A 27489-nucleotide genomic window follows, 5' to 3' on the forward strand; every position below is an offset into this window, starting at 1 on the left:
GGGCTGAATTTAAACACTGTCCAAGAACCTTTTTTTCCAGGATCAATGGACATTTCCACTTTGACATGAAAAACGTTTTAAATCCATTCATTTTACAGATAATGACACAAACATGAGATGTGCAAAATATCTCGGCGATATTTATTTCGGTTCTCGAGAAACACGCCTTCAAACACCGCTGAAATTCACCTACTACGTCACGGATTTGAAAACGTCCTCTCCACAGACAGGAGGTTCTCTGACGTCATCACTTAGAAATGCGTGCAGGCGGGGCTTCTGCTCGTCCGCTCAACTTAGCATGAGCCGCGGAAGCGACAGAAAATTCACTTGTTACTGTGTAAAACAAGTATCTTACAACTTCCAGTGCAAAAATCTGTGCTCCATTTCTTGGAGATGAATTATGCCCTAGCAGTATAGTAGTATTTATTATAATTCAGCCACTCGGTAGAGGGTTTTCTCATTAGGGTGACAAAGCAAACCTTGTAACAGTCAATGGCTGAACACGTGAACAGCCTTGTTCGTTGCGAATACATAGGTTAGTTCTGACTGGCAATAACTTAATGTTATAGGAATGCCTTTTCTGGAATTACAATTATTTTCGTCATAATATTTTCTTCACAAATTTTAAGATAATACTTTTAGAACACACTGGTTTACACGCCAATTTCTGCAATATAAGAGGTAATACGGTATAAAAAGGTACGGTGAGTTTTTTAAATTTCCTGCAGTAAATGACAGTTTTCTTCAGTTAATATATATATATTGCAAATTTTTGTATTCAGCCTACTTTTACGTCGCTTTTCCGTTCACTTTGTTTAACCGCAACTATGAGAACGCATGGTTAATTTATTATGTATCATCTCTAACATCACATTTCTTCCCACTTTTGGCTAATCGCTACAATGAAGATGAATAACTACAAGCAGTATTCGAAGTCGGGGTGCAGGAGTACACCCCCCCCCCCACACACACACACACACACTACCACCAACTGCACAATCTAAGTATCACCCAACCTGCCATGATAAGAGACGAACTTTTGCTTCTGTCCCATCTCATTTCGAAATCATTCACTTGTCCCATCTCCTTTTATGAGACGAGACGGAACATGCCTTGTCTCGTGAGCAACACTAACATTAACAATAGAAGCATCCCCTAGGTGTCCCCAAAGTCTAGAGCAAACATCCTCCCATGTAACAATTTCCAGTTCAATGAAATGTCACTCACAAGGAAACAGTCATGCCCAGGTCGAGAGTCAAACCTGGAACATGCGACTTCCTCAGATAAATCATGAATTTTGTGTATAATAATTACAACGCCAGTTCATTCCTGGTAATTCTGAATCTGCAGTTTGGTTTGCATATATAAGCAGGATAATATTTAGTTTCGAGGACTGTGCCGTCGAAACGGAGTCAAAAAAAATAATAAAAATAATATATATATATATACATATATATATTAGGAAAGGTTTTTTTGTATTTATAATGATAAGCCTTTGCATACGTTGTTAATTCTATATTTTTCTAGACTTGAGACGAGAACGAGAATTGCCCTCCCAAACCGAGACGGATGTTTATAAATTGAGACGAGACTGTCAATGAGACATTTACAAATAAACACGAGACAGACATTTACAACTCTCAACGAGAACGAGACCAAGGCTGTCATGTCTCGTCTCGATAGGTTCCTTAGTGGTGAAGTTGTGAACCAACCAATTAATACGTTCGGGGTAACGAGATGAGGCGGCTTTTTTCGCAGTACAAAATTCAAAATAATTATATAGTACCATTTCAGTATGGGATATTGTTATACACATGGGCGTATATATAGTTCACGGGGGGGAGGGATGGATCAACTTTTGGTATGATTAGGGTTGCTGTATTTCGTAAGTGAAAATCCAGGACACTGCTGGCGGGAAGCTTGTTGGGGAGCATGGGGGGAGGGGATGTTGGACCCGACAAAGTTGTGTGTTTGTAGTCACGAAGTATTGATACTTTTCTGTTCATCTTGTGTCACTACGTTTTTAAGAACCAAATTTCTTTAATATGATTAGAGGGAGGGGAAGATAAGTGATTTGACAGTCTCAATGCAGTTTCTTATCGCAGAAATTCCGAAACTATCAGGAAATTGCAGATATTGGTCTGCAGTCCCATCTGGTGTGTGGAATTACGAAATTTCCTTCCCATCCGTATCCCGTCCTATACGTCTCTAATTTAAGAGAATGAAATAAGTCCGAAGGATTTTTTTATGAACAAGCGGATAGAACAAGGAAACTGGTAATTTTAGTGAACAAAAAAAGAGGGGGTTGGACCCGTTGAATCCCCCTTAAATACGCCCATGGTTATACACATTATTTCCTTGTAATAATTATACATAAACTAAGTATAGATATGTACTGTGCAACTAATGTAATCTTCTCAGTGTATTTTCTCTTATCTGCACAAAAATATTTGATCATAATTTGCGCAACAGAAATGGAACACAAACTGAAGAATGTGAAAATTCCTATTTTGCACTACATAGGTTACGGTAAATATCGATAAATATAAGTTTAAAAAATATTTTTGAGTGTCTGGTCAGCAACCAATTTTATAAGCAATATTTTTCGTATGGCCTGAGAACAAACACGCAGCTGAACCCTTTCATTTATCTTGCACGTGAGCAGCACGGATATTTCATAGAAGAATGATCATTACAAAGCATAGCTTTCCTTTCTGCTATCGCTCCTTCTTCCATTATTTAAATCGGTACAGATTTGTAAAACTGCTGCACGTGTTCGCTCACCGTGGGCTACCCATCCGGAACTGGACGCTCGAAGCAGACGACAAACGAGCTCTCCCTAAGGAGTGACGTAGTAACATGGCGGCGGCGTGTTTTCAGCGCAACGCTAGCCTCGCAACTTTGGAAGTCTCGTTTCTGCCTTAAACTGGACGCAGAGAAACGCGAGAACTTGCAGGGGTCATTTTTCCAGGGTGTAGTTTTTAAAATTCTTGTAAAAAAAATTGAGTGGAAATGTCCATTAAAATTTGGCGCAGGAATATTTTCCGGATCAATTTAAATATGATCCAGTACCCTTTTTTTAATGGAACAATACACTACTAGGACCGAATTTAAATTGTGCGAGAAGAGAGGTTCCGGTCCTGCAACGGAACCCAATAAAACCCATAGAAGTTATGGGTAGATGTACCTTTGACATCCCCAGTGATGGCTAAATGAAGAAAAATCACAAAATATGCAGAATTTTGAAACATTATTTCTAGAGCATTCACACTACTATATAAAGTTGACTACATACCTCGTTTCCTTCCTTAATTGAAATGTGATTTATTCTTCACCGCCCTGAGAGTCAAACCCGGTCTCCTGTGTGGTAGTCGGACACCAATTTAGAAAGTCAATGTGTTGGACATTTGGTCGATCAGTCGATCCTACTTCAATTTTTTGAGAGGAAAACGAGCTGGCACCTTCACACTCGAAATTTCACTTCGCCTACCCCCGTGGCGGAGTGGTTAGCACATTGTTCTACGATGCCAGGTGTGCCGGGTTCGAATTCCGGACTGAGCATGGGTGTTTGTGAGTGTCCATTGATCAATTTAATCATATCACTCATCCCCATCTTCGCAATTAGCCAAATGTGGCAGAAGAGCAAAGTAAAATGAACCAAATCAATCGAAATTTCACTCGCAATGCATGAAAATGAGATCTCAAGCACTCCGTGATCCTACCGGAATCTCACGTTTACAGAAGCTAACTATTGTAGCGGTATATTTTGTGTTTTTAAGCTGATTCTCAGCAACATACACAATATACACAACCATACATTTTTGAATCCTTGTCCCGAGGTTCAAAACTTGCAGTACCTGAAGTTCTGTGGATGCTAGTTTAGGCAATAGACACGTACCTCTTCAAATTACAACTTAACGCCCATTTCCTTTTAGATATATATAGGTTTATTCATATTATATTTACAGAAGTTAATTCTTGGCCGTTATTCACAACATTACATTCCGGTGTACCCTGTCCTCCCTTCCCGAAGAGAGTGTGTAGACTCGCGTAGCCACTGGCTCCACGAGTAAAAAAAAATATAACCCTCAGTACCAAAAAAGGTGGCTGAAGGTATGTGTGCTGTGTACCCGGTTTCCCACATGAAATAAACTATTGGAATAATGTGAAAAGAGCAAGTGTGTGTACTAAAAGAAAGAGAGAAAGTTAAAGTATCCGCCTATTCATATTATCAAGAAAAGTCTTCGTTTCGCCCCATAGAGAAGAGACACCTCTTTACCTCGCCGTATCGCACCAAAACATCTGAGGCCGACTGCTGCCTTCCCTTCCTTTAGCGGGGCGCTAATGACCTAAACCGTTACTGGAAACTTACCGCTCCCCAACGGCCAAGAACTCAAACGTACAGGACATAGACATAGGCATACACAATTTATAACATAAAAAAGGATCCAGTAATGATCGCATCACTACACTATAAAACCACTTCTAGGATTAAACTGTTCTTCGAACTAGCTGACAGTCATCAATTGTCGACCAATCAACACAGTAGGGCAAAAAGAAGCAGATGTTTCTTGAAAATGAGTGGAAAGTTACCAAGGAAGTCGGTGCATTACAAAGGCTTATTATGGCCTTTCCCTTCATTGCAGGTTATGAGCACAAGGGTTGAGTGTGGGAACCTGAAGGAACCGCGACATCTTTGTCATTCATCTCCCGCCAGAAAAGGGACAAACAGTAGAATTTTGTCTCTTGCAATTTGAAAAGCCAATGTCCATGCTGAACCATAAAGTAATTAACCCAGAAAGTCCTAGCTACCTGCAGTGATTTTCGGCGCGGCCGATAACCAGAGCGAGATGAAGAGAAGATTTTGTGGGAAGGGGTGACCTGGCTTAGGCCCCCTGGTGTGCATGAAGGGAAAGTGCGTTTTCAAAAGGTCCCCGACTTCCCAGAAAGGGACGGCCCATAAAATCACTGCATTTCCTACCAATGCATCCGTTTGTTTTCAACCAAAGTGCATGTCACCGTAGGATCCAAGCGGTTCGAGTTCTGTCGTTTGCGGGACTTCTTGAGTCTTCTGTCAACATGGTGCCAATCAGAGTTTCTTTCTGCCAAGGTCGTTGCACCTATGAATCGACTCTTCAGCTTGAGTGGCAAAAGACATGTTGTACGGAGGAAAGTTGCACCGGAAAATTACCTTCTTAAATACGATGAAACCTGTAAAACATCCACACATATTTATTCGGGGGTGGTCCCTCTAACAAAACATCAATATTCTCAAAATTCTTCGAACGGAATGTGTAAAACATTGCAATACTGCAAAAGCTGAACCTGCTCTGCAACACAAGGAAAATGCCTAATTTAGCAATTAATGTGCCTTTGTTAAGTTGTTAAGTTCAGTATGGCACTACATTTTAAATAATGCTGATGGAATAAATCAATAAAGTTTGTTAAATGACAACGACTCCTTACCACAAGAATATAATTATTATTTACGGATATCCCCTATAACGGTTGGGGGTTCGACGTGCTGACCACACGTCAGTCAAATACTGGTTAAAGATCTCCACACCTCTAGGTAGGATTGTGGGAGGGAGACTGGCAGTCGGGAGATAGGCCAAAGCCCTTCCAGGGCTGTCGAACCACGGGTTATTATTTTTTTATAGATGCTTAAATATATGTGCAACCTCACATGTCTTTCCAGTGACTTATTTCAAGGGTTGTACTTGACTCAAAAAAATAAGCTTACTGTGTGAGGCAGATTCATACGAACCAATAATACCCAAAATAATAATAATAATAATAATAATAATAATAATAATTTATTTCAAAATTACAAAATTGTACTTACTTGTTCTTGTTTAAATTTTCGATTCTTCGAAAAGTTTGTTAAGGAGTTGAGTGTAGTTGGTGTTTTAAGTCCACTATATGCACAGTAAGGTTAATCGGGACTAAACCTACAGTTTAATGTAAGATCCGGACCACTGTGTACCTGCACCCATGTACCGAACCCGGGACCCCTCGATTACAAGACAACAACGCTATCACTACGCAATCGGGGAGGCATCGTTTGTTAAGGAGGATTCTCAAAATCGGTCTTCACGATATCGAGAAAAATATGCGACTCGAGAAATCGTACAGTTTGTGAAGATAATTACTTTTAACACGTTGCGTGTTTTAGACTGTTTTAATAGTAGAATAGATATTTGGTGCGAATAATACTACTTACTCGGAGATATGAGGCATCCTGCCACCATCATACTTATTTAGCGTGTATTGCGCTCTGATTCGGGATCAGTTGTATATGTTTGCATATATGTGGTTTACCGCTGCACAAGCGGTCGTTCTTCAATCTACTCAAGCTCAAAACACTGTTTGGACGTAACGACAACACTCAACGCCCAACCCTGCCTGCCTGTTGTTGACCTGCGACTGCTAGGGGTGGAAAGACCGCTCCCTCAAAATTTCGAGAAACAACGAAGTTCTAGGTTCCTACACTGACATCCACTATAGCTAGAACCAGGAAAACGAGAAAGAAATGTGGTTTTGGGTTCGTCCCACTCAAGAACAGTGTTTCTAACTGAAAGAAAAAATTACTGAAAAATTATTTTGCAATATTTGTCATGAAAGTAAAATTTTCAGCAAATGTAGAACAGTTTGCCGGGGCCACGTGAACGTTTCGGGGGGCCAGTGCCCCCCCTAACGACGTCCCTGATTGTCGTTGTCTTCTTGCTGCTTTTCAATTTGCAGGTGGTACATGTTGTAAAAAATGATCGATGTTTATTGAGAGTTTTCAATTTTGGAGAAGTGTAAGGCCTTTTTTTAAGTGGGGAGTGAGTAAAGGTAAAGTTAGAACCAAACAGATCAGAACATAAGCGATTCAATGTGGATAAATTACTACTGATTAATTTATTTTAAAAAAACCTTTCTTGAAGCTTTCCTAGCGATGAATGATGAATAGATTCTCTCGGGCTATCGGCCAGGTGAGTTCAAAAAAGGTTTCCAAGCTTTAGAGATCTAACGTCACTCTCATCTTTGGGTAAAAGATACCCTGAAGATGAGAGTGACGTTAACTCTCGAAAGCTTCTATTTGTCAATATCCCGCGAGAATCTTTTCATCAAAATCTCGTTCGTTTATTTGATAACGTTTAATCGCAGTATCTGGGTCATGTCCACTCTCTGCATCGGTTTTTCTAAGGATGCAGGAAAGGATGATACCCTGAATGTTGGTGATAATGACCATGCAATGTTGACATTATTTATGGTCTAGTGTGTCGTTTCGGGAAAACACCTCTTCTCTCGTCTTCGGGTGAGCAATTCCTTTAGCTGATGGCCGGCCGTCCTGTGATTTACTAGAAATTCGGCACTCTAATCTCGATCCGCGGCGGGGAAGAACCGGTACTTTTTCAACCTGTTCAAGTGGCTCCGGCGACCACCCAGCGTCGTATAAAGTGGGTACCTGGAGGAAACTCTGGAGGGTAAAGGCGGCCAGGGGCGTGGTGATGATCGCATCACCATCGACCAAGATCACGAAAGTGTGGGGCCGTAACCCTACACCCCTTATACGGCTTCATGGCGTGGTGCAAAGCATAGGGGAGCACTTTACTTTCACTTACTAATCAACTATTCCAAATTAGTTTATCCACTTATAAAGAATTTCAGGCATAACATTGTTGGTCTTGATGTTATTGCGAATGTGAAAAATGAAGTCCTGAAAAACAGGGCATAAGCTGCATACCCTTGCATGACATGAAAACAAGCAAGAATCAAACAACCCCCAAATCACCACAAATTCTGTAAAAGGAAGAAAAAGCTACTTGTGTACAATTGCATTGTAGACTAGCATAATTTTGCAGAATTTCGGGAGGGGTCAAGACGGGGCAAGCCCATGCCTGGCTACGACTATGCGGGTGATTATTTGTAGTGCATGTGTTGGGAGCCTATAGAGCTAACTATCGAACAAGAGATGTTTTTGGTTTGTATATTTTGGGTAATCCATAGAGATGTGTTTTTCCGTTTGATTTGATTAATTGATTTGATGTTTTAAGTCCACTTTATGCACAGTAAGGCTAATCGGGAATGGACATACAGTTTAAAGTTGGATCCGAACCACTATGCACCTCCACCGGGTATCAAACCCGTAATCCCTTGATTGCAAGGCAAGGACGCTACCACTGCACCATCGGGGGACAGGTTCGCTTTTCTGTAGTGCTGTTTTGGAACCTTTCTTGTTGAGTCTGCTACGTTCTTTCCGAACTTCACGGTGCGGGCAACTTTCTTCCAATGCTGGTTGTGGGATCCTTGTTTACATTCCGGCAGTTATCTCTTCTGTATCTACAACCTTAATTATTTTTGGATTAAGTTCAGCTGTATCCATTATTACTGTTCGCATTTCCTTTATCTTCTGGAAGAACCTTTAGACACTGCTCCTTCTTCAGAGCTCGAGGTGCCAGTGTTTCCTATGATTGGTTTTAGGACTAGGCTTTCTCCAGAGCTGAACGAAGTCGTCACCTCTACTCTTCTCTTTATACTGTAGTTTATGGGCCAGTCAAGAATTCCGTATAATTTGGGGGTACTAAGTTTCCTTTATGCCACAGTGTATAAGGATAGCAAAAAACCACCATTGGCATCTCAAAGTGGTAGCTAATAGAAATGGTGGCCAATCCAAGATGGCGGATGTTGACTTTCGGAAAAACGACTTTATCTCTGAAACCAATGTCCGATTTCAGTGTTCTTACATTCAAATGAAAGCTTTATATGTGTCCTATATTTAAGGTTATCTTGGGTTTTTCGATAGGAGCAACCGTTAATAGTAAATCACGGATTAGTATAAACATTTCGCATTTTTTTACTAAGAATTTTATGTTTATCATTAATTTACTAATAACCTAGACATCGGAGAAGAAAATTGTTTCAAATAAAAATTCTAGTGTAATCACTTATCTTTAGTTTGACATATTACACTTGTTGGTTTTTACCTCAGAATTCATATAAAACAAATTAATTATGGGTACTTTAGTATTATACGGACTACCTCATTTGTCTACGTGACGAGGAATGCTTACGAGGTTAGGTTAGGCCTGTTAGGTTAGGTTCCATTAGCATAAATACAATGAAAATTATTATTTAGGTTGTGTTTGTAACGAATGCTTCTAGTTGGATGTGTCTTTAGTCTTATTGAATTGCACTTATTGTAACTGCTAGATTAATGTAATAACATTTAATTATTATTATTATTATTAGCATGATTGTTATTAGTAGTAGTAGTAGCAGTAGTACTAGTAGTTGTTACACTACTAACTAACCGTGAATTTTGTTTACTTGTTACCGGTGTCCATGGAAGAACGTTATTGGTTGACTGAAATTAAAATTTTTGATGCGTCATCCTTAGGCTATTTGCACCTGTCACATTATACAGGGCCAAACACTTTACTACAAATAAAAAATAAACATGTGTCTCTCAGGACTAAAATCTCCTTACTGAAAAGGAGCACTCAACACATATAAGGACAACACACAGACAGCCCTATGAGGGATTATACTGACCTTAGGTCCAGACTCCAGAGCCTCGTTGGCCTTCAAGTTGGCGGAGTGTAGGACTTGGAAGTGAGGTTACCATTTGGGTGTGTTCAGATGCGGTCACTTCTTTCACCCCGGAAGAACATTAATAGAACATGCTTGTACCTTTTATTAGTTATCACTAGACCTAGGATTTTCAGGCTCTAAAAAGTGTGCTTTTAGGTTCGTAAAATAGGCTCTAAAAATCCGAAAATAGGTTCTAAAAACCTTAAATTAGGTTCCAAAAGTACTGAAATAGGTTGCAAAAACACTTAATTTGGTACAAAATTTCTGAAAAATGCTGATTAGATAAAATCGTTAAAAACAAAATTTCACAAGAACCGTAATAACCAAATATTAATATTCTAAACAAATGTTAATTTCTTTATATCATTTTCAAAACTATCTACAAATTATTATAATACTGCAATTGTGCTGTTAGAAAATGTTATTTGTTGATACGAAAAATTAATTACGTATGTATAAGTTGCTGCACAATATCAGGGTGGCTACTCACTTGGAATTCCTTGAATTCCGGGAATTACATGCGAATTATTGGCTCCGAAAATTATGCGTGAATTATTGGCTCTGGAAATTATTCATGAATTCTGGCAAAACATGAAATAAGGTAGAAACGGATGTTTTCTCTAATCCAATTTTTTCTCCGTTGACGTAAAAAATTCCAACTTTTATTAATCCAAATTCCATTAAATTTATACATGTTTATAAATGCCCTGAGAAAAGTTTCTCTCAGTTTAACTTTTTTTTAGGAAGAAAAAGAAAGCTACATGGAAAATAAAACCAAATTTTACTTTTTTAGTCTTTTACAGAACAATCTCTCTGACAGACGGAAGATTATTACAAAATAATATATATATCTTGAAGTTGATTAGGTACATTTTTTTGTACATTGGAATCATAAAAACCTTTTATATTGTCAATATTTTTGTCTGTGGAAGGGAGGGTGAGAGTCGTTAATACGTAAGGTTGGAATAGAGAAAACATTTGCTTGTATCCTTGAAGTTTTGGAAAGTTCGCCTTGCAAAACCAGCAATTATACTAGTGATCACCATGAATCGTTTTGTGTTATCCACATTCAATCTCCGCCTCTTGTCTGTGAGGATCATTTCATGTGCTGAATCAGATCAGAAGGCGCTACCACTGCGCTATATATAGGGGAGGCTCATACGGTATACATTTTTAATGATTATAATTTCTAATGAACATGTACTTTTAGGTTGACATTGATATTCCAGAGGGAAGGGGTCCGACGCAGCGATGAATTCAGTAGGTGGCCCGGGGGGAAAATCCCCCCGGAAGTTATAAATATCCCCCCGGAAACGTCAGTAATCTTCAGGCACGTATCCAGGAATTCCTTTGGGGGGGGGGGGCTGAACACAATTTTTTTAAAAGGGTATAGATAGAACCTCACAATTAAGGTCAGTGGTGGCAATTTGGTTCCAAAACCGGGGGGGGGGGGGGTGAAAAGGAAAGTTTACTTTCTCTTGTTAGACAAGGCTTAGGATTAAGAGGCCATAGTATGGAGGCAAAAAAATGGGGAGCAACTATCCCCTAAATCGTCACCACTGTGGTGTGATTTTAATCAGAACGTGAAATCGGAACATTTTTCACCACTCGACTCCTCAATTTCCATTAACCTTGTGTGCCGAAAAAATCTTAGTATGTATGTTCGTCCATTTCTTCTCACTAGACATCAAAACATCTGTGTACCAGGTAACCAAAAGTGTTTTTACGAAGCTGTTACACATTCACGGGATGGACAATCAATCCACTCGACAACACGAGATTCAAACTGTGTGCTGCGAACTGGACGCAGACAGTTCTCGAATATTTCTCTGATTCGAGCCTGAACACCACTAATGTGTCTTGTCCTCCCATGTTTGCAGCTCCTTTAAAAGCCGAAGCCCACCAAATTGTTCATATTCAGGCCTAAGCACTCGCAAGTGTTCAAAATTGTCTGTCACAGCTTCCGCAGTCTTGTCTTATATCGGCACGAAACAAAGGAAGTCTTCTATAGAATACAGCTGGGAAACAATTAATGCACAGTGTAAACCCTTCCGTTCCCAACACATCTAATGTTTCTTCTCCCAATATGATCAAATGCTTACTCATTTAGATATCTCCAGTGACGTGCCCAAGGGAGGGTTGGTGGGGTCATAACCCCATTTGAAACAGTCCTTTAAAAAAGAACGTCAAAAACACGAAAATATGGCAAAATGAGGACTGACCACCAAAAATAGTATGCGTAACACCTCTCCTTGCCGAAAATCGTTTGCAAGCCACTCTTTATCTCGGACACATTTTTAAAAATCAACTCACCAGAAGTTTTTATAATTTCGTATTAGAGACTGAAGTAAAGCACCTTTAACACGATCAAATAAATCATGAACAAGTCCTTGAATTGAACGCTTAAAAGGAAATGATGTCATAGGCAACGCCATTTTTCTCATTGGAACCAAGATTCGGTCAAAGAATTTCTATTAAGGAATGGTTTTAATTAACGCGTATTTATATCCTCAGTATATTCTAGAATGTTGCGCAGATAAACGATTTATAAATATTGCCAGTAGTTCGACTCTACTTATTCAAGAACATTCCCTCTCGCGCCTTCCAGAGATTAAAAATTACAACGAATCGCTCTATGTGGCGATACCTTTGCTGTGCAGCTTCCAAATGCTGACAAGTCTCTATATAGTGCTCAAGTTTGCTGCGACAACACTGAAAACTCAAGAAACGTTTACGTGCAATATTATCAACAACAGGGTTATAGAACATTCTCCGTCTTGCCTTGATAAGTATTTCTCCCCTTAAATTATCGTCACATTATTCAAAAAACAAAAATCCTAATTTTATCTAATGTAAACAGAAATATTTCCTGAAGGTGTGTGGAGGGGGGGCTTTAGCCCCCTGATTACCACCTTGGATACGCGCTATTAACAATAACAGGGTTATAGAACATTCTTCGTCTTGCCTCGATAATTGTATCTCCTTAAATTATCGTCACATTATTCAAGAAGACAAGAACCTAATTTTATCTAGTGTAAACTGAAAAATGTCCTTTCCTGGGGTTTAGTTCCCTTAGCCTGAATAATAATTTTTCATTGTATTTATGCTAATGGAACCTAACCTAACATGTCTAACCTCGTATGCATTCCTCGTCTGACGTCAGAACACAAGGTAGCAAAACTGTTGTGCGAAAAGGAAGACCCTTCCACCTGGCTTGCGGGTGCTCACGTGATGCTAACGTCACGAAGACAAACGAAAAGCGGAGGTCGTAAACTTGAAGACTTTCTCTATTCAACAATACTAAAAGCTTTCTGATGTAACAAGCATATTTCAATTCATAAAGCATTCAAACTGTCTATTTCTTTTAGGCTAATCCTGTATTTTAACTTCCATCACTTCATTGTAAATGTTACAAGATATTGTATGAGGTGTAACGGTGTGACCTTCTCTGCAGTCACCGAAATACTAAACTCTCTTCCACGTAGCACACCACGGAACTGTACTCGTACATATCAACGAGGTTCTGGCTGGACTCCCAGCCAGTAAGATTCTTGGTGGCATTTGAGTTGGGAGCTGTCCATGTGTGTTTCTGACTGTCATTTCACCCATTTTATCTTCCTACCATTTATCTTCGCAATTAGCTAACAGGGACACAAAAGCTAAGTAAAACAAACCAAGTCAATCAATTAATAAGATATTTTACCGCAAACCATTACACGAAATAGGAACTATCAACGAGCATATACCTTGCACATTGAGGACATAGTGGGTAGAGAATCTAGTTGGGATCATGTGAAACAACATTGGTGAATATTTTACATTCCCTTCTGAAATAGTCTAAAGCTTAATTGTCGACACTGGTACCGTAATTGTATGTAATTTCATTTTATTTGACATGTACATTTACAGTTACCGCAATTAGTGTGGTGAAGAAAAAGTTTTAGAATGTTGTATTGAAAATAATGAATATATAATGCAATCTCACATTATGATAGGATTTCTCCAGAGCGCAGTGGTAAAATATCGACGTCTTGTAATCAGTGTTCTCTCCTCCGATTTCTAGTCAGGTCGCATAATGTTTAAGATTCCAATTTAAATGTATCCCCGGTCAAGAGCAGTCTATGTGTGCATAGATAGATTTTAAAACGTAATGTTGAGGGTAATAATGTAATTTCTGTATTTTCTTTCATCTGCGGTTACCAATGTTCCCGAAATTATCGAGTTAGTGTAATCATTAATTCAAGAAATAAAGAATACATTTCCAAATTAATTATTGAAAAGCAGTTTCTGTTATTAGACCCAAACCAATATTTTGAATGAATGAATGAATGATTTGCTTTATTTTACTTCGCCTTTTGTGCCACATTTGGCTAATTAGCGAAGATAGTGATGAGTAGTAGCATGATGAAATTGATGAATGGACACTCATAAACATCCATGCCCAGGCCAGGATTCGAACCCGGTACCCCTGGCGTCGTAGCGCGATGTGTTAACCACTCCGCCAGGGGGGACGGCCAAAACCAATATTTTCCCGTAAGTATTAATGAAATATCACATTACGTAGTGAAAACGGTTCTAATGAGTGTATGTGCAAACACACTTACATGCATACATGTATTAACTTCGTGAACGATTACTGGCACTATTTATTACCAACTGGAAACAATGCGACTCAACTAATGCGACAAAATAAACTTTCATCCATTTTTCTGCTGATTCGCGTTATTGAAACAATATTTAAGCAATGGCGAAGTTTTGTCAACGTTGGATGAGCCTGTATTGGTTGATCTTCCTGTGAAGAATACTTTGAGCCACGCCTCTAACTCCTTCGAATCGAACGACACTCTGATTGACAGATCAAGTTTCTCGTCATCAGTAACTTCAATGAATGATTGTCAACAATAAATCGAACTCTTTTTTAAACCGATAGACATGCACCCGTTGGAGGCACATAATGGCGAATCCCACTTTCAACTGTAGGTGCAGTCCTGTTTAGCCTTTCTGTCTATAAACTGGACTAAGAAATAAACAAATAACCACGTTTATGTAATATAAAATAAATAAGGTTAAAGGGGACATCCCGGTTTGGCACCCCTCGAGGGCGGCTCCCCGTGGAGTCACCCTGAATTTACGCCGTCCGTGTATAAAGCCGAAGATACCTACTCGTAAGTGTTTCTGGGCAAGGTCAATCCAAATTTGACCATCGTTCTCAATTTCCATCACAGGTTTACTGTCAAGTTTGCTTTTATATTATAAATATAGTTTACTATTTAATTTGAATAAAAAAAAAACATATTATTAATTTGCCGTTGAAATGATTTAGGCTACTTGTTCTTTTTCATAGTTCTCATATTCGCCTTGCTGGCAGAGAACAACTGTGCTAGGTGCAACAAGACATCTGAATTTACTTCCAACACCATCAAAAAACCTAATCTGAAGGAAGGGTCATCTGGGTTTGGATTAAAGAGAGATATTTTGAGTCTCGGCTTCCATGGATTTCCCATCTCCATTTCCAACAGAAAGGACGTTTCTCTTCTTGAAAATGAGGTAAAATATTTGACTTACAATGCTAATAGTAAGTGTATGATATTAACTTGCTTTTTTGCAAGCTACGAAGTCACTGGTCTTAGGTTCGAAACTTGAATAAAAGTTCACCGTTTCATTTTGTGTTTTAACAATTGTATCAATTTCCAATACTTGAGGGGGAAGGGACACATTGTTGAATTAAACTATATACATGTATGGTGGGAGGAGTGTTTAACAAAAAGGAATTTATTAGAAATATTTCTTTGAATTGAAACAAAGGACTTCTTATCAACAATGCTAATGGGAGCCGAGCATCCCCCAGTTCTAAGCATTAATGTGTACTTTAAGTGTTAAGTGGATGTTAAGGGGTGTGGTTCTCTGCTCTGCCTTGAAGAATTTGGGGAAGGTAGAAGTGTACCTTGCTCTCCAAAGTTGGCATCAATCTTCAGTTCTGTTTAAAATTATAAGTATAAAATGATCTACGTGCAAAGCAAAACAAAGAATTATTTTTTATTCTACATTCACTTGTTTATACCAGGGCCATAACTTCCACGAGTGGCTAAAATGGCACCACCTCAATCTATGACGAAATTAGATGAAATTTTTGGCATACATATTTCTTTAAAATACTTCCTTTTTTGCATTTTGTCCAATTGCAATTCGTAAATTATGGTAATTTATTTTAGGGTTCTTTCAGATAAATTATATTGGATTTTGATTTGATTTGATTTATTGTTGTGCAACTTTTCACTAATTGCGAAGATCGGGATGAATGATGATGTGATAAATGGACACTCACAAACACCCGTTCCCAGGCCGGGATTCGAACCTGGCACCCCTGTCTTCGTAGGGGTGGCCAAATTGTATTGGATTGGTATACAGACAAAAATAGTTGAACTCTATTTCTAACTGAAGTTCATATCTCAATACGAGAAGCATTTTCCCAATAGCCACCAAATGCCACGTAGTTGTTCCCCTCTTTCAACACCCCACCCAGATTAAAATTGCAGGATTTCGAAAATGCACTTATAACTTTGAGCAAACACGTTTCGGAGCAAATCATATTTGTTTTATTTCTGAAAGAACAGTGAACGCAATAATAAGTATGTTCTATGTATATCGTGATACTTATATTGTTTACTTTGCAAGTCCAAAAATAGCACTTTTTTCTGAGTCTTGAAATCAAATTTGATTAGAAATTTGTGATGGGATTCTGCAATCCGTTGCAAATTGAAGTTGTAGATTGCTCTATAATGTTTAAAATCGTACATACGAGACAGTACAAAACAAATGTATTACGTGACAAATTATCCATTATTAATAATAATACTAATAATAATCCGTTGCGCAACAGCCCATGAAGGGCCTAGGCATACCTACCGACTGCCGGTCTCCCTCCCACGCTTTCCTTCGTCACCCCTAAGCGTGGAGATCTTCAACCAGTATTGGAATAGTCGGGGGGTCAGCCCGACGTATCCCCAGCCGTTATAGTAGGTCTCCGTGACCGGATTACGCTCACTCACTCGGAGCTCCCCAATTTCCTCACAATGGTAGGCTACCACCGGCCCTATACGTAGGACGAATAAATTCCGACCAGAGCCGGATTCGAACCTACGCTGTCCCGCAGCGAACGATCTCAAGACGAGTGAACGCCTTAACCCGCTTTTTTTTTTTTTTTTTTTTTTTCATATAAAAGGAAAGCCCCTATGCGGAAGCTTCCCCCATCACACTTCATTCACTCATATCATTTCATTCATATTTCAATTTCAAGACTTTTCAGGACAGACAATCACAAACATCCATGGCCGAGCCGGGAATCGAACCCGGGACCCCTAGCGTAGTAGCGCGATGTGCTAACCACTCCGTCACAGGGGCCGCCCTAACCCGCTCGGCTACGGAGGAGGACAATTATCCATTATTAGGGTTCATTAATGTGAGGCAATAATAAAGTACACGCAGGCAGAGACGACCTGTGCCTATTCGAAAAGTCGAACATTTATTTATTTATTTAATAGAAGATTCCAAATACAGCGTTAGCCATTTTACATTGGAACGTTTTTATAGAACATAAGGACAAAAAAATAATAACATAATACATCAAAAATAATAACATAAAAAAAAATACATGTGGTTAAAAGACTTACATATTTTTGGCTAACTTTCTTCTAAAACTGTCCAGATTTTCAAAAATGTCTATTTGGCTTCCTAGATTATTATATTCACTGGGCAGTCTATGGAACAGAGAGCGCTGGATGAGACACAATCTCGGCTTCTGAGAGGCAAAAAGTTGAGTGCTTCTTGTTGAACGGGCAGGCACACGAAAGTGAATTTCCTGAAGAAGGCGGTCACTTCTGAGGTTGCCATTCACTATTTTATGTAGAAATATTTGGTCAGCCTGTCTATGTCTCTCTTGTGGAGTTTGGATATTTAACATTTGCAGGAGGATGGACTTTTGCAAGTGTTTTGTGGACGGAATTCGGTGTCGAACAATGGCCAGGAAGAAATTTAGGACGGAATTAAGTCTATGTGAATTTGAGTGGCATGCCATAGACCAGATCGGAGAACAGTATTCAATTTTAGGTGACACAAAAGATTTGTAAAAGGTGCTGAGGGCAGTCAAGTTGTTTATTTCCGTGAAACGATAGAGAAGACCCAGCATACGCATTGAACCACTTATGACTGTAGAGATGTGCTCAGAAAAGGAAAGTTTCTCGTCAAATATGACGCCCAGGTCCTTTTGTGCGGCAACTCTTTGAACACAATTATTTCTTATGAAATATTTAGTATTAAATGTGTTTTTCTTTAAGGAGAAGGTCATCATGGTACATTTTTGAGGGTTGAGTTTTAAGTTCCATAATTCACACCACTTTATTAGAGAATCTAAATTCTTTTGCAGAAGTGTCATGTCACTGAAATTGGAGATTTTACTATATATTTTGCAATCGTCAGCGAACAAGAGAAGGTTCTTGCATGACTCGGAAAGATATTCTGGGAGATCATCAAGGTACAGGATGAAGAGAAGAGGTCCAAGAACACTGCCTTGAGGTACACCAGAAGATACAGCTTGATAAGAAGAAGACATTCCGGAAAGAACAACTTTTTGTTGTCTGTTTTGGAGGTAGTGCTTGAGCAGAGAGAGAAAGTTTCCATGAATATTGAAACGGTGGGATAATTTATGAAGCAGGAAATTGTGGTTTATAGAGTCAAAAGCTTTCGAAAAATCCAGATATATTACATCCAGTTGAGAATTTTTAGATATAGAGTTGATAGCGTCAGATAATAAAATGCTTAAGTTGGTTAAGCAGGAGCTTCCTGGTAAAAAGCCGTGCTGTGCTGTATTTATATATGGAGAGGTAAATTTGTAGAGTCGGTCCTTTATTATCTTTTCACAGGCGATAGAAAGTGGTGAAAGAAGGGAAATAGGTCTATAAGAAGAAACAGCACACTTGTCTCCAGATTTATATAATGGTACCACGTTAGCATTTTTCCATGAATCTGGAAATGTACCCTCATTGAAGCATCTGTTTAATAAAATAGAGAAGGGAATAGCGAGAGAGGAAGCAGCGTTTTTTAGGAAAATAGAAGGGATTTCATCAGGACCATTGGCGCGATTTTGAGGCATTGAAGATAGGATGTGTTGCACTTCTTCTGGAGACGTGGAGAGAGAAGTTAGAGAGTGACAGCAAACTGGACGGAGGTTGGGAAGGGATGAAGCCGGTGTATTCGAGGTTGTATTTATGGAGAAAAAAGAGTTAAAAAGATTAGCTTTGTCAGGGCCCTCTGCGCATACTGAGTCATGTGTTACTTTCAGAGGTATTCGGGAATTTTGCCTCCTTGAGTTGATTAGTGACCAAAAACGTTTTGGATTTGATTTGATATTGTTTGTGATGGCACATGGAAATAAATTTGTAATGATTTTTTTTATTTATTATGCCTATTCATTGAACGTCATGCCCTTCAAGGCACTAAATGTCCCCACGTCACTTCACCTTCCATTTGCTTCCTTAATTCACCGGCATTCCGCATGCCGTTGATCTCTTAGTCGACTGAAGCTCTTACTTTTCAAAGCTACCTTTCTTGCTGATTTTAGCAAGGGAATAGAGGAAGTGATAAGTAAGCTTTTCTGGCTTGGATCAGTTGACTTTCCAAGAACTCCATTCGCACACAAAATTTGTGAGCAACTACCCCAAGGCAAGCACTGACATTCCTCTTCTGTCCATGTAGTGTTGCAACCTCGTTCCTCGAAACCCTGTGTTGAGTAGAGCCCGGATTTATATGGAATTACATATTATATTCGTTTCTAGATGCACACCTTGAACAGGAAAGTGTCATCGAATTATATAACTAACATGATTTTGCATACGTTTTATGTTACATATTTTTACATATTTGCCATGATATTACATATTTTACATATTTGCTAATTTACTTTACATAAAACAACATAAGTATTTCGGTATTTTTTTTCCTTATCTTCATCCTTTTTCCTATATTTTCGATCTCTGAAACATGAGGAATAAAATTTGTAGCTCATGTGATGTCATATTTTGTAATCAATGTGATGCATAGTGCTTACGGTCACCTAAAATTGACTGCCAGCCAAGTTGAAAGACAGACTGAAGAAAAAGAAATTGAAGATGCTGGAGTTCTCCCCACCTTTTCCGGTTACATATTTTCGATTCCCTTTTATGTTTAGGCAAAGCACCTAGAAACTTGGCATCGATGGACAAGAAAACTACTTTCCTGTACGTAGCGAGTTACACAATATGTTCACTTGTACAAAAGTACAAAAGTAGCTATATATTTTCATTCGATTGTTTCGAAAAAACAATCTCTTTGCCTCAATGCAGTCGGAAATTTGACAACTACGCCGAATTTGAATGCTGCAAGTGTGGAACAATGCTGCACCGCTCGTAGTAGGTGGAGTAGCACAAACGTAAACAATACTCGGATATGTATCTAGCAGAATTCTTGAATTTGCTTCGATACTTGATTATTAATTATATTACATATTCTTTCATGTTACATATTTATCTACACATCCTTTTGATAATACATATTTAGGTACATATTTTATCAATTATTGTTACATATTTATGTACATATTTTGTACACAGTAGCGTAACTAACACGCTCTGCGCCCCCCCCCCTCCCGCGCAAGTTTCAGTTTTTGCGCCCCTACCCCATTTCCCCTGGCGTTGCAGGAACACGATAACTTCAAAGTGAAGCAATTTTTCTTGAGGGAACAGTACTATCATGGGGGAAAATATACCTCGTTTGCCGCCCTGGAAAAAAAATACCTCGCCTCCCTACCAAAAATTCTGCGGACCTCCATGGTTATAGTGTGTGATCGTGTGCAAATTAAAATGTAGATCATCAAATCAGACTGTTTTTATGATAGTAGAGGAAATAATATAATAAACATTATTGCTGAAAGAGAAAGTTTGAGGTTTTCTTGTTTTGTTTCTTGAGTTCCTTTAAGTTCACTTTATGCACAAATGGACTAATCGGTATTGGACCTATAATTAAAAGTTTGGTCCGAAGCACTGTGTGTCTCCACCTGGTATCGAACCTTGAACCTCTTGATTACAAGACGACGATTTTTCCACTTCGTCAAAGGGTGGTACTAAAAGAGAAAGAACCCAACAAAGAACAACAAAGAACCCCTTCTCTTCTCTCGACACTCACGTTGCCCTCTTAACACATTGATTAACAACACAATTATCATCATTACGTAGAAACAAACGAGCGTAGGTAATTGAGAGCGCTTCCGGGTCCGAATCTGAGATGCTCACCCATCAGTTGCCACTGCACGCAGTATAAATATAAATAACCATTACTTTATTAAATATAAAATATGTTAATTTTTAATGAAGAACTAATATCTATCTATATTTACTAGTAGTTGGAAATTTGTGATATTCCCTCTTAATTTCAGAAAGACCTTCGACTTGTTGCTTCAAAATATGCCAAGTTCAACGCTACAGCAAGGAAAGAGATATTGGAAAGAAATAGAAGATCCCAACCAGAAATGTGCCCCAGAGATTTCCACCAAATCTCGAACAACATTTGTGCAAGACTAACAAACTACATGGATTGGACTGGGGCAACAACAGACTGCTTGCGGAGAGGTGGTTCAATTTCACTCTTCAGTTTCCTAAGTCATCCAAGTTTGGAGGATTTACTTCATACTGTCACAAATAACCACACAGCGGTTTGGTTAGAGGTTAGAAGAGAAAGTTCCTACGGTCCTCTTCTGCACATGTTTCCCAGAGAGTATGATAAGTATGGGACATATATTGAGTACGATAAGGAAAAAGCTGATTTCGGAGGGAATTATTATGATGAGAAGAAGCAGTGTTTGGCTTATAGTGGATCTCAAAGTGTGCGGAAACTAGTTCTTAAGGAGTGTTCTCAACATCTTCCAGCTATATGTATTATGAGACAGTCCGAATCCCAAAGCAACGTCACCGAGAGACTTACTGCGAAAATTACATTACACAGGGAAAACGAAACCCATTTGTTAGTAGAAGTTGAGCAACCAAAGGCACTTCTTCAAGTTGACAGTTCTCCTCCAGTGTATTGTTTCACCGACTCCAGGGGACCTGCAAACCGTAGGGTAACTCCTAAAAAACTGCGTGCGACTACATCTACTCATATGTACTCGCTTGAGGCTTACGGGCAAGGATACTATTGGTGTCAGGGATTTCTGAAAGGTAGTTACAGCGTAATCGAATCTCACAAACACCTTATCTGCAGCGTAGCTCTTGAGGAAGCAAAATTAGCCGTTGAAGTGTATCGCAAGAGGAAATGCAATTACTACCGCGATTGCGATCCGACGTACAGTGCAAGGTATTACAGAAGTAGCTTTGTCTTGAACTCTAACTATTGTGCAAACGCTGGTGTGATAGTTAAAGGAGTAGTCAATAGAACGAGCGAAGTGACTACCTATTTAGCGCATGCTAAGATGTTGGAAACCGAACAATGCATTTCAGCCGGCAAAGTTAAGGAGCTTAAAGATAGAGATTCTAACATAATAGATGTTCAATTCAAAGACACTGCTTGCCCAGAAGAACTTTTCGATGGAGTGTATTGGCCTCGAACTTGTCCTGGGTCGGTGGCCGTTCCAAAACATGTCAATGTAGATCCACGTAAATGGCCGTGGACAAGGACCTGTAGCGGGAATTTCAACAAAGGCACTAGATGGTCTCCTCCGACACGTGTTAGCCAGGTTACAGTGCATTTGCATGAGACGTGTTTAAGCGAACTCGATTATCGGGTAAACAGTTCAGCAAACAAATTAGCTAGTCCGTTTGATGTAACTATCAACGACTTTGAATCAGTTATTTGGGACTACTTTGCAGAACATTGTACTGGGAAGAGCTTTCTACCATTAGTAATCAACATGTTTGATGAATTTATAAGTAAAGCGATATCCAGAACGCCTACAGTGACTTCTAGCGTATCATCAGTAAGAAAGCTCCATGATATCCTCCGTAAAATAGGCATACAGAATTTACCTACATCGTCAAACAATGTTGATACCAATCATGTCAGTGTAGCGCTGCAGAAGCAAGATTACATTTCCATTCTAGAAATTACGAATCCAATTTCCAGAGATGTAGAATTAGTAGTTGAAACTAATGAAAGCTTGTATGCTGTGCTTCTTGCATACAAAAACTTACATAACATTTTCATTCCTGGAAACAATGAAGTGGTTGGTTCACATCTACATTTACGAAGTTATATTGCTGATATAGTGAGCTTAAGTATAGGACAATGCTTTGATAATTGTCGAACAAATATTTCTTTCCGAGTACAAAAGAAGGAAGTTGGTGTTGCTCCAAGAAAATCTAAATACTTGTGCATGAACTGGAGTGAGTATAATAGTACACATGGACAGTGGGTTGATACGGGGTGCAACTTTACAAATTGTAATCCTTTGTGCAAATGCGAATGTACCAATATAATTAACATAGCCAACACAGTCAATCTAGTGGCTCTCTTCAGTTCTGAGTCCGAATATACGCAGGATGAAATAACCAAGATTCCTTCACTTGAAACCTTGTCACACACAAATGTAACTTCTTCCAATGCACAAGACATTCTGAGAAACGTGTCAATTTTGATCCACCATTATGCTGATCAGCTTGATCAAAGTGATAAGTCGGATGTGTTTCTTTTGGCAGCGAAAGTTATTAGTAATATGGTTAACGTATCTCATACACTCAATTACACAATAATACCCGACCTTCTCAATGTTGTGAATGATACTATCGGTGCTTCCAAGGCCAATGTATTTAAGCCGCACGAAAGAAATGTAACAGGAATTATGCTAAGTAGCTTTGAAGAGATCCTTAAACAACTTACAATAAACGATTCCATCAAAGCAAATACAACACACGTGGGACTCATTATCGTAGAAAGAAATGTTTCTGTTGCAAACAGTACTTTCAAGTTTGGCGTTTCAGGTGTTTTACCTGAGGATATCGTAGAACGTGAAGTTGAAGAGGCGAAATTCGATACTCTGATTGAAGTGTTCCGTGACTTCAAATGTGACTTTGTTCAAGATAAAGCAACTTCGAGAATCGTGCTCGCTGTTCTCGACGATACGTCGATATTTCCTGACTATTGCTCGAGTGTATGGCATGGAAAAGTGGTGAATGTTGTTCAGAAGGGAGATAACTTATGCAACCACAATGTAAGGTTGAGGTTTAGACATAAGAAAACGGACATACAACCAGGAGAAATGAAATGTGCTTTTTGGAACTTTGCGTCACTTAACGGAAAAGGAAGTTGGGATAGTGAAGGTTGCACCTTTAGCCTTTTCGGTGATTATTTTACGTGTGAGTGTAATCATTTCACCAATTTTGCCCTTTTAGTCTCTCCCAACCCGGAAACTGACAATGATCTGGTTTTGGAGGTGATGTCTATCGTAGGATGCTCATTGTCTCTCTTAGGATTCCTTGGAATCGTCTACACAGCTATAACACACCATTCCTGGACAAAAAACGTGGCGAACTTTATTGTGTTAAATATTGCTGTCTCTGAATGTGCTAATATAATTATGTTCATTTTATTTTCATACACGGATAAAGGTAATACGTTATCGTTGTGCATCCTGTCGGGCGTCATTTTACACTACTTTGTCTTAACTTCTTATTGTTGGACACTGTTATTTGCTCTCAGAGTGTATTGTAAAATAGCTAGAACTATGATGCACCTATCGGATACTTCAAATTATATGCTCAAGATGTGCGCAATTGGTTGGACATTGCCCATTCTCTTAGTATCACTACCCAGTTTAGATCCTCATTGCTACAAGAAACACAACAACTTCTTCTGCTATCCTAGTGGTGTCTGGTTTTACTGTACTGTGGTAGCACCAGTTGCATTTGTAACTGTGGTGAACCTTTTCGTATTTGTATCTGTTCGACGAGAAATTAGGGCGTCTAACATTCGCTCTCGTAAATATATTATCTTTGAAAAAGCTTCAAACGATATTGTAGTAGGTATCAAGCTGTTCTTCTATTTGGGTCTTCCTTGGATATTCGCTGTCCTTTCTGCCATTCCTCCATTCAAAACCTTTTCGGCGTATGCTTTCTGCATCACAGCAACGCCGCAAATCTTTATTCTGTTTCTGACTTTCGTCGATTTCAGGAAAACACACTGGTGGAAAAGGATCTCCTTCTTGTGCAATAAGCAACTGTCCCACGAAGGCAATTCCAACAGGACATACATTTCTTCAAGAAAAATACATTCATCTAACCCACTACTCACATTGTCGATTACAGATGACTCATTGAATGGCAGCAATACGATGACGTTTTCAATGGAAGGCTATGTAGACAATGCATCGATTCCAGATATTCCTCCATTCTTGTCGTCGCATCCTAACTTTAAACATGTTAGAAGCCATCTAGCGAAATGGAAATCCATACTTATGCAAATGGAATGTAACAAGATGTTTAAAGAACGCAAGAAACGTCTTGACAGTGAAGAATATTTCGACTTATCAAATATGGAATAAGATATTTGCAAGAAATTCTCATAACTGGTGTTTGGTGAATAATGCATACATACCTATTGTTGTCAGTGTTTTATTGTGAATTAGTGTTTAAGTTGCTCTGGAATGGTTTCTAGGGGTGACAATAATTCTCAAATGTATGAAGTTGTAGGCGTCAATAGATATGGCTCCCAAACACTAGACATATTAATAAATCTTACTTTTTAAGTGTGAATTTATATTTCATAATGTGTTTTCAAAATGTGTTTACGTGGGCAGTTAAGAGGGCGTAGGTGAAGAGTTCAGAGCTAAACTGAACTGTTCACCTTTGCCGCCTTTTCTGTAATTTTGCGCAACAGTAATGTTGCATCAGGGAAGCAAACATGTGTCCTTTACTATTTTCGGTATGTTGATTTCAAATACGCAATCAGTTTCTCGCCTAATATCCGGTAGGGGGAAATTTTCTTAATTTGATATTGACAACACTTTAGACATTTTGGTGCCTGTTTTGTTAGTTCATTTTGTACCTCTGATGCGTAAAGTTTTGTCGGGCTTTGTACGTTGTTCTTGTGTAAGAAAATCAGTACATTATAGTATTTTCACTGGTACGTACATACGGTGGGTGTAATGTTTTCCGTACCAACCGTACAAAAAAGCTTCAATCGACAGCGAAATGTTTTGTGGTGCCTCTTTGTGGATTCATTCAAATTCAGTCTGAAGACAGTGATTCTTCATTATGGGGATCAGTTGCCCTCCCCTCTCATGAGGCATGCAGTAGATCCCATAGCAACACAACCGAAAGCGATCAACTAGAAGCCCATACTTGAAATATGTGCAGTGACCTGAAAGTTCTGGTACTACTTACTGGTTTGCAGAGGGTATACAAAGTATTGTTAATATTTGCACCTTTGAGACAGCTGTGACACAGCAAACCAATGCATGAAGAAAGAATGGCAAAAACGAGACATTAAAAACACTGGCGAGAAGAATGTTCACAAGACATCTTTAGTTTCTCCAGCAAAAATTATCTTACCTCCATTGACATTAAACTTGGTTTGATGAGAGTTTTGTGAAAGTTTTGGACAAGGGTGGCAATACTCTTCTGTGCCTAAGAAAAAGTTTCCGAAACTGAGTGAGCCTAAGTTGGTCCACAAATAAACAGTCTATAAATGACAAGAAATTCGAAGCAGCAATGAACTCAATTGATTGATGTCTTCCGCGTCACCAGGGGTGCACATTTCGAGCACCTTTAAGGTACGAACCAAACTTGGAGACATTCTTTATGTACTGATAGGCACCTTTTTGATGTATGTGTTATAGTTTTAGTACTACAAACGTTCGAAACCCCGGAGAGAATTATGAATCACTCTTTATGATACATTGCAAGGCATTGTTTCAGTTCTTAATCCTTAAAAGTTTTAAAAAACATTAATTTTTATTCGGGGATTGGGTCCCACCCAAAATAAAATCTCGGCACCAGAAGAAAAATGGAGGCAGACGTGGCGGGAATATTTTCTGGTGGCAGTCACAGTGAATGTAGTCCTAAATGAAATATACAAAAATGCCTATTTGGGCTTAAGGGACATTTACTTGTGCATTTTTTCTTGGTACTTGTAGTGGTAGACTGGCGGACCAGGCGTTTTCCTTCCTGCTCTAAGGCTCTGTAAAATACTTCAATGCTTGCTTTATTTTATTCCAACTATTTTATTAAAAAATAAAATGAGGTCACGAGCAGTTGCTCCCCGCGCCACTCCGAAGATCTTTTGTGGAGATTCGTCGCCTGCCGGACCCTTGAATCCACAAATTTAGACGCCCAGAGGGAGCTATCGGCAATTACTCCTTTGTTAATAGGTGATTTATTGTCGATTTAGACTTGTTAAGAGGTGAATGCAAAATTGTAAACGTCGAGGAGGGGGCGATCAATAACTTACTCACATTAATTGAAGATTTATTAACCTCTCTGTTTTAGATGTCTCTTGGGAGGAGACGATCGTTTCCTCCAACCCAATCCCCGTTTTAAAATTTAAACACAAATTTACAATTGCATCTTATATAGGCAAGTGCTTCAATATTCATTTGTCCAAAGCCTTCTGCCAGGGGGCCCGGATTCGAATCCCAACCTGGGCAGGGTATTGGTGTTCTTTGTGAGTGTCCCTTCATCAATTTTAATATATCATCACTCATCCTCATCGTTGCGATTAGCAGGAAAGCGACGCTAAATATAAAAAATAAAATAAAATAAATTCAAAAATCTTCTGATAATCATAATAGAATCGAAATAGTCTAAACAAAAAAGTATTGGTTTGTTTTATTTTATTTCGATTTTCTACCACTTTTGGCTAATCATGAAAATTAGGATGAATAGTGATAAAATGAAG

At 38.9% G+C, this 27489-nt stretch overlaps 1 protein-coding gene across 2 annotated transcripts in view; it reads left to right on the forward strand.

The window, feature by feature from the left end:
- The window catches only part of LOC145987115 (uncharacterized), a 29350-nt gene extending 4157 nt beyond the window's left edge, over nucleotides 1-25193 (forward strand). For both annotated transcript variants that reach the window (XM_083121597.1, XM_083121596.1), the window contains exons 2-3: nucleotides 14924-15126; nucleotides 21044-25193. In XM_083121597.1, coding sequence (XP_082977723.1) covers nucleotides 21137-25135 — 3999 coding nt within the window. In that variant the 5' untranslated portion in view covers nucleotides 14924-15126; nucleotides 21044-21136 and the 3' untranslated portion in view covers nucleotides 25136-25193. The remainder of the gene's footprint in view (nucleotides 1-14923; nucleotides 15127-21043) is intronic.
- Nucleotides 25194-27489: the final 2296 nt, after the last annotated feature.

Source organism: Lepisma saccharinum, chromosome 4 (genome assembly GCF_977018435.1).
Source record: "Lepisma saccharinum chromosome 4, izLepSacc3.1, whole genome shotgun sequence".
Lineage (NCBI taxonomy): Eukaryota > Metazoa > Arthropoda > Insecta > Zygentoma > Lepismatidae > Lepisma > Lepisma saccharinum.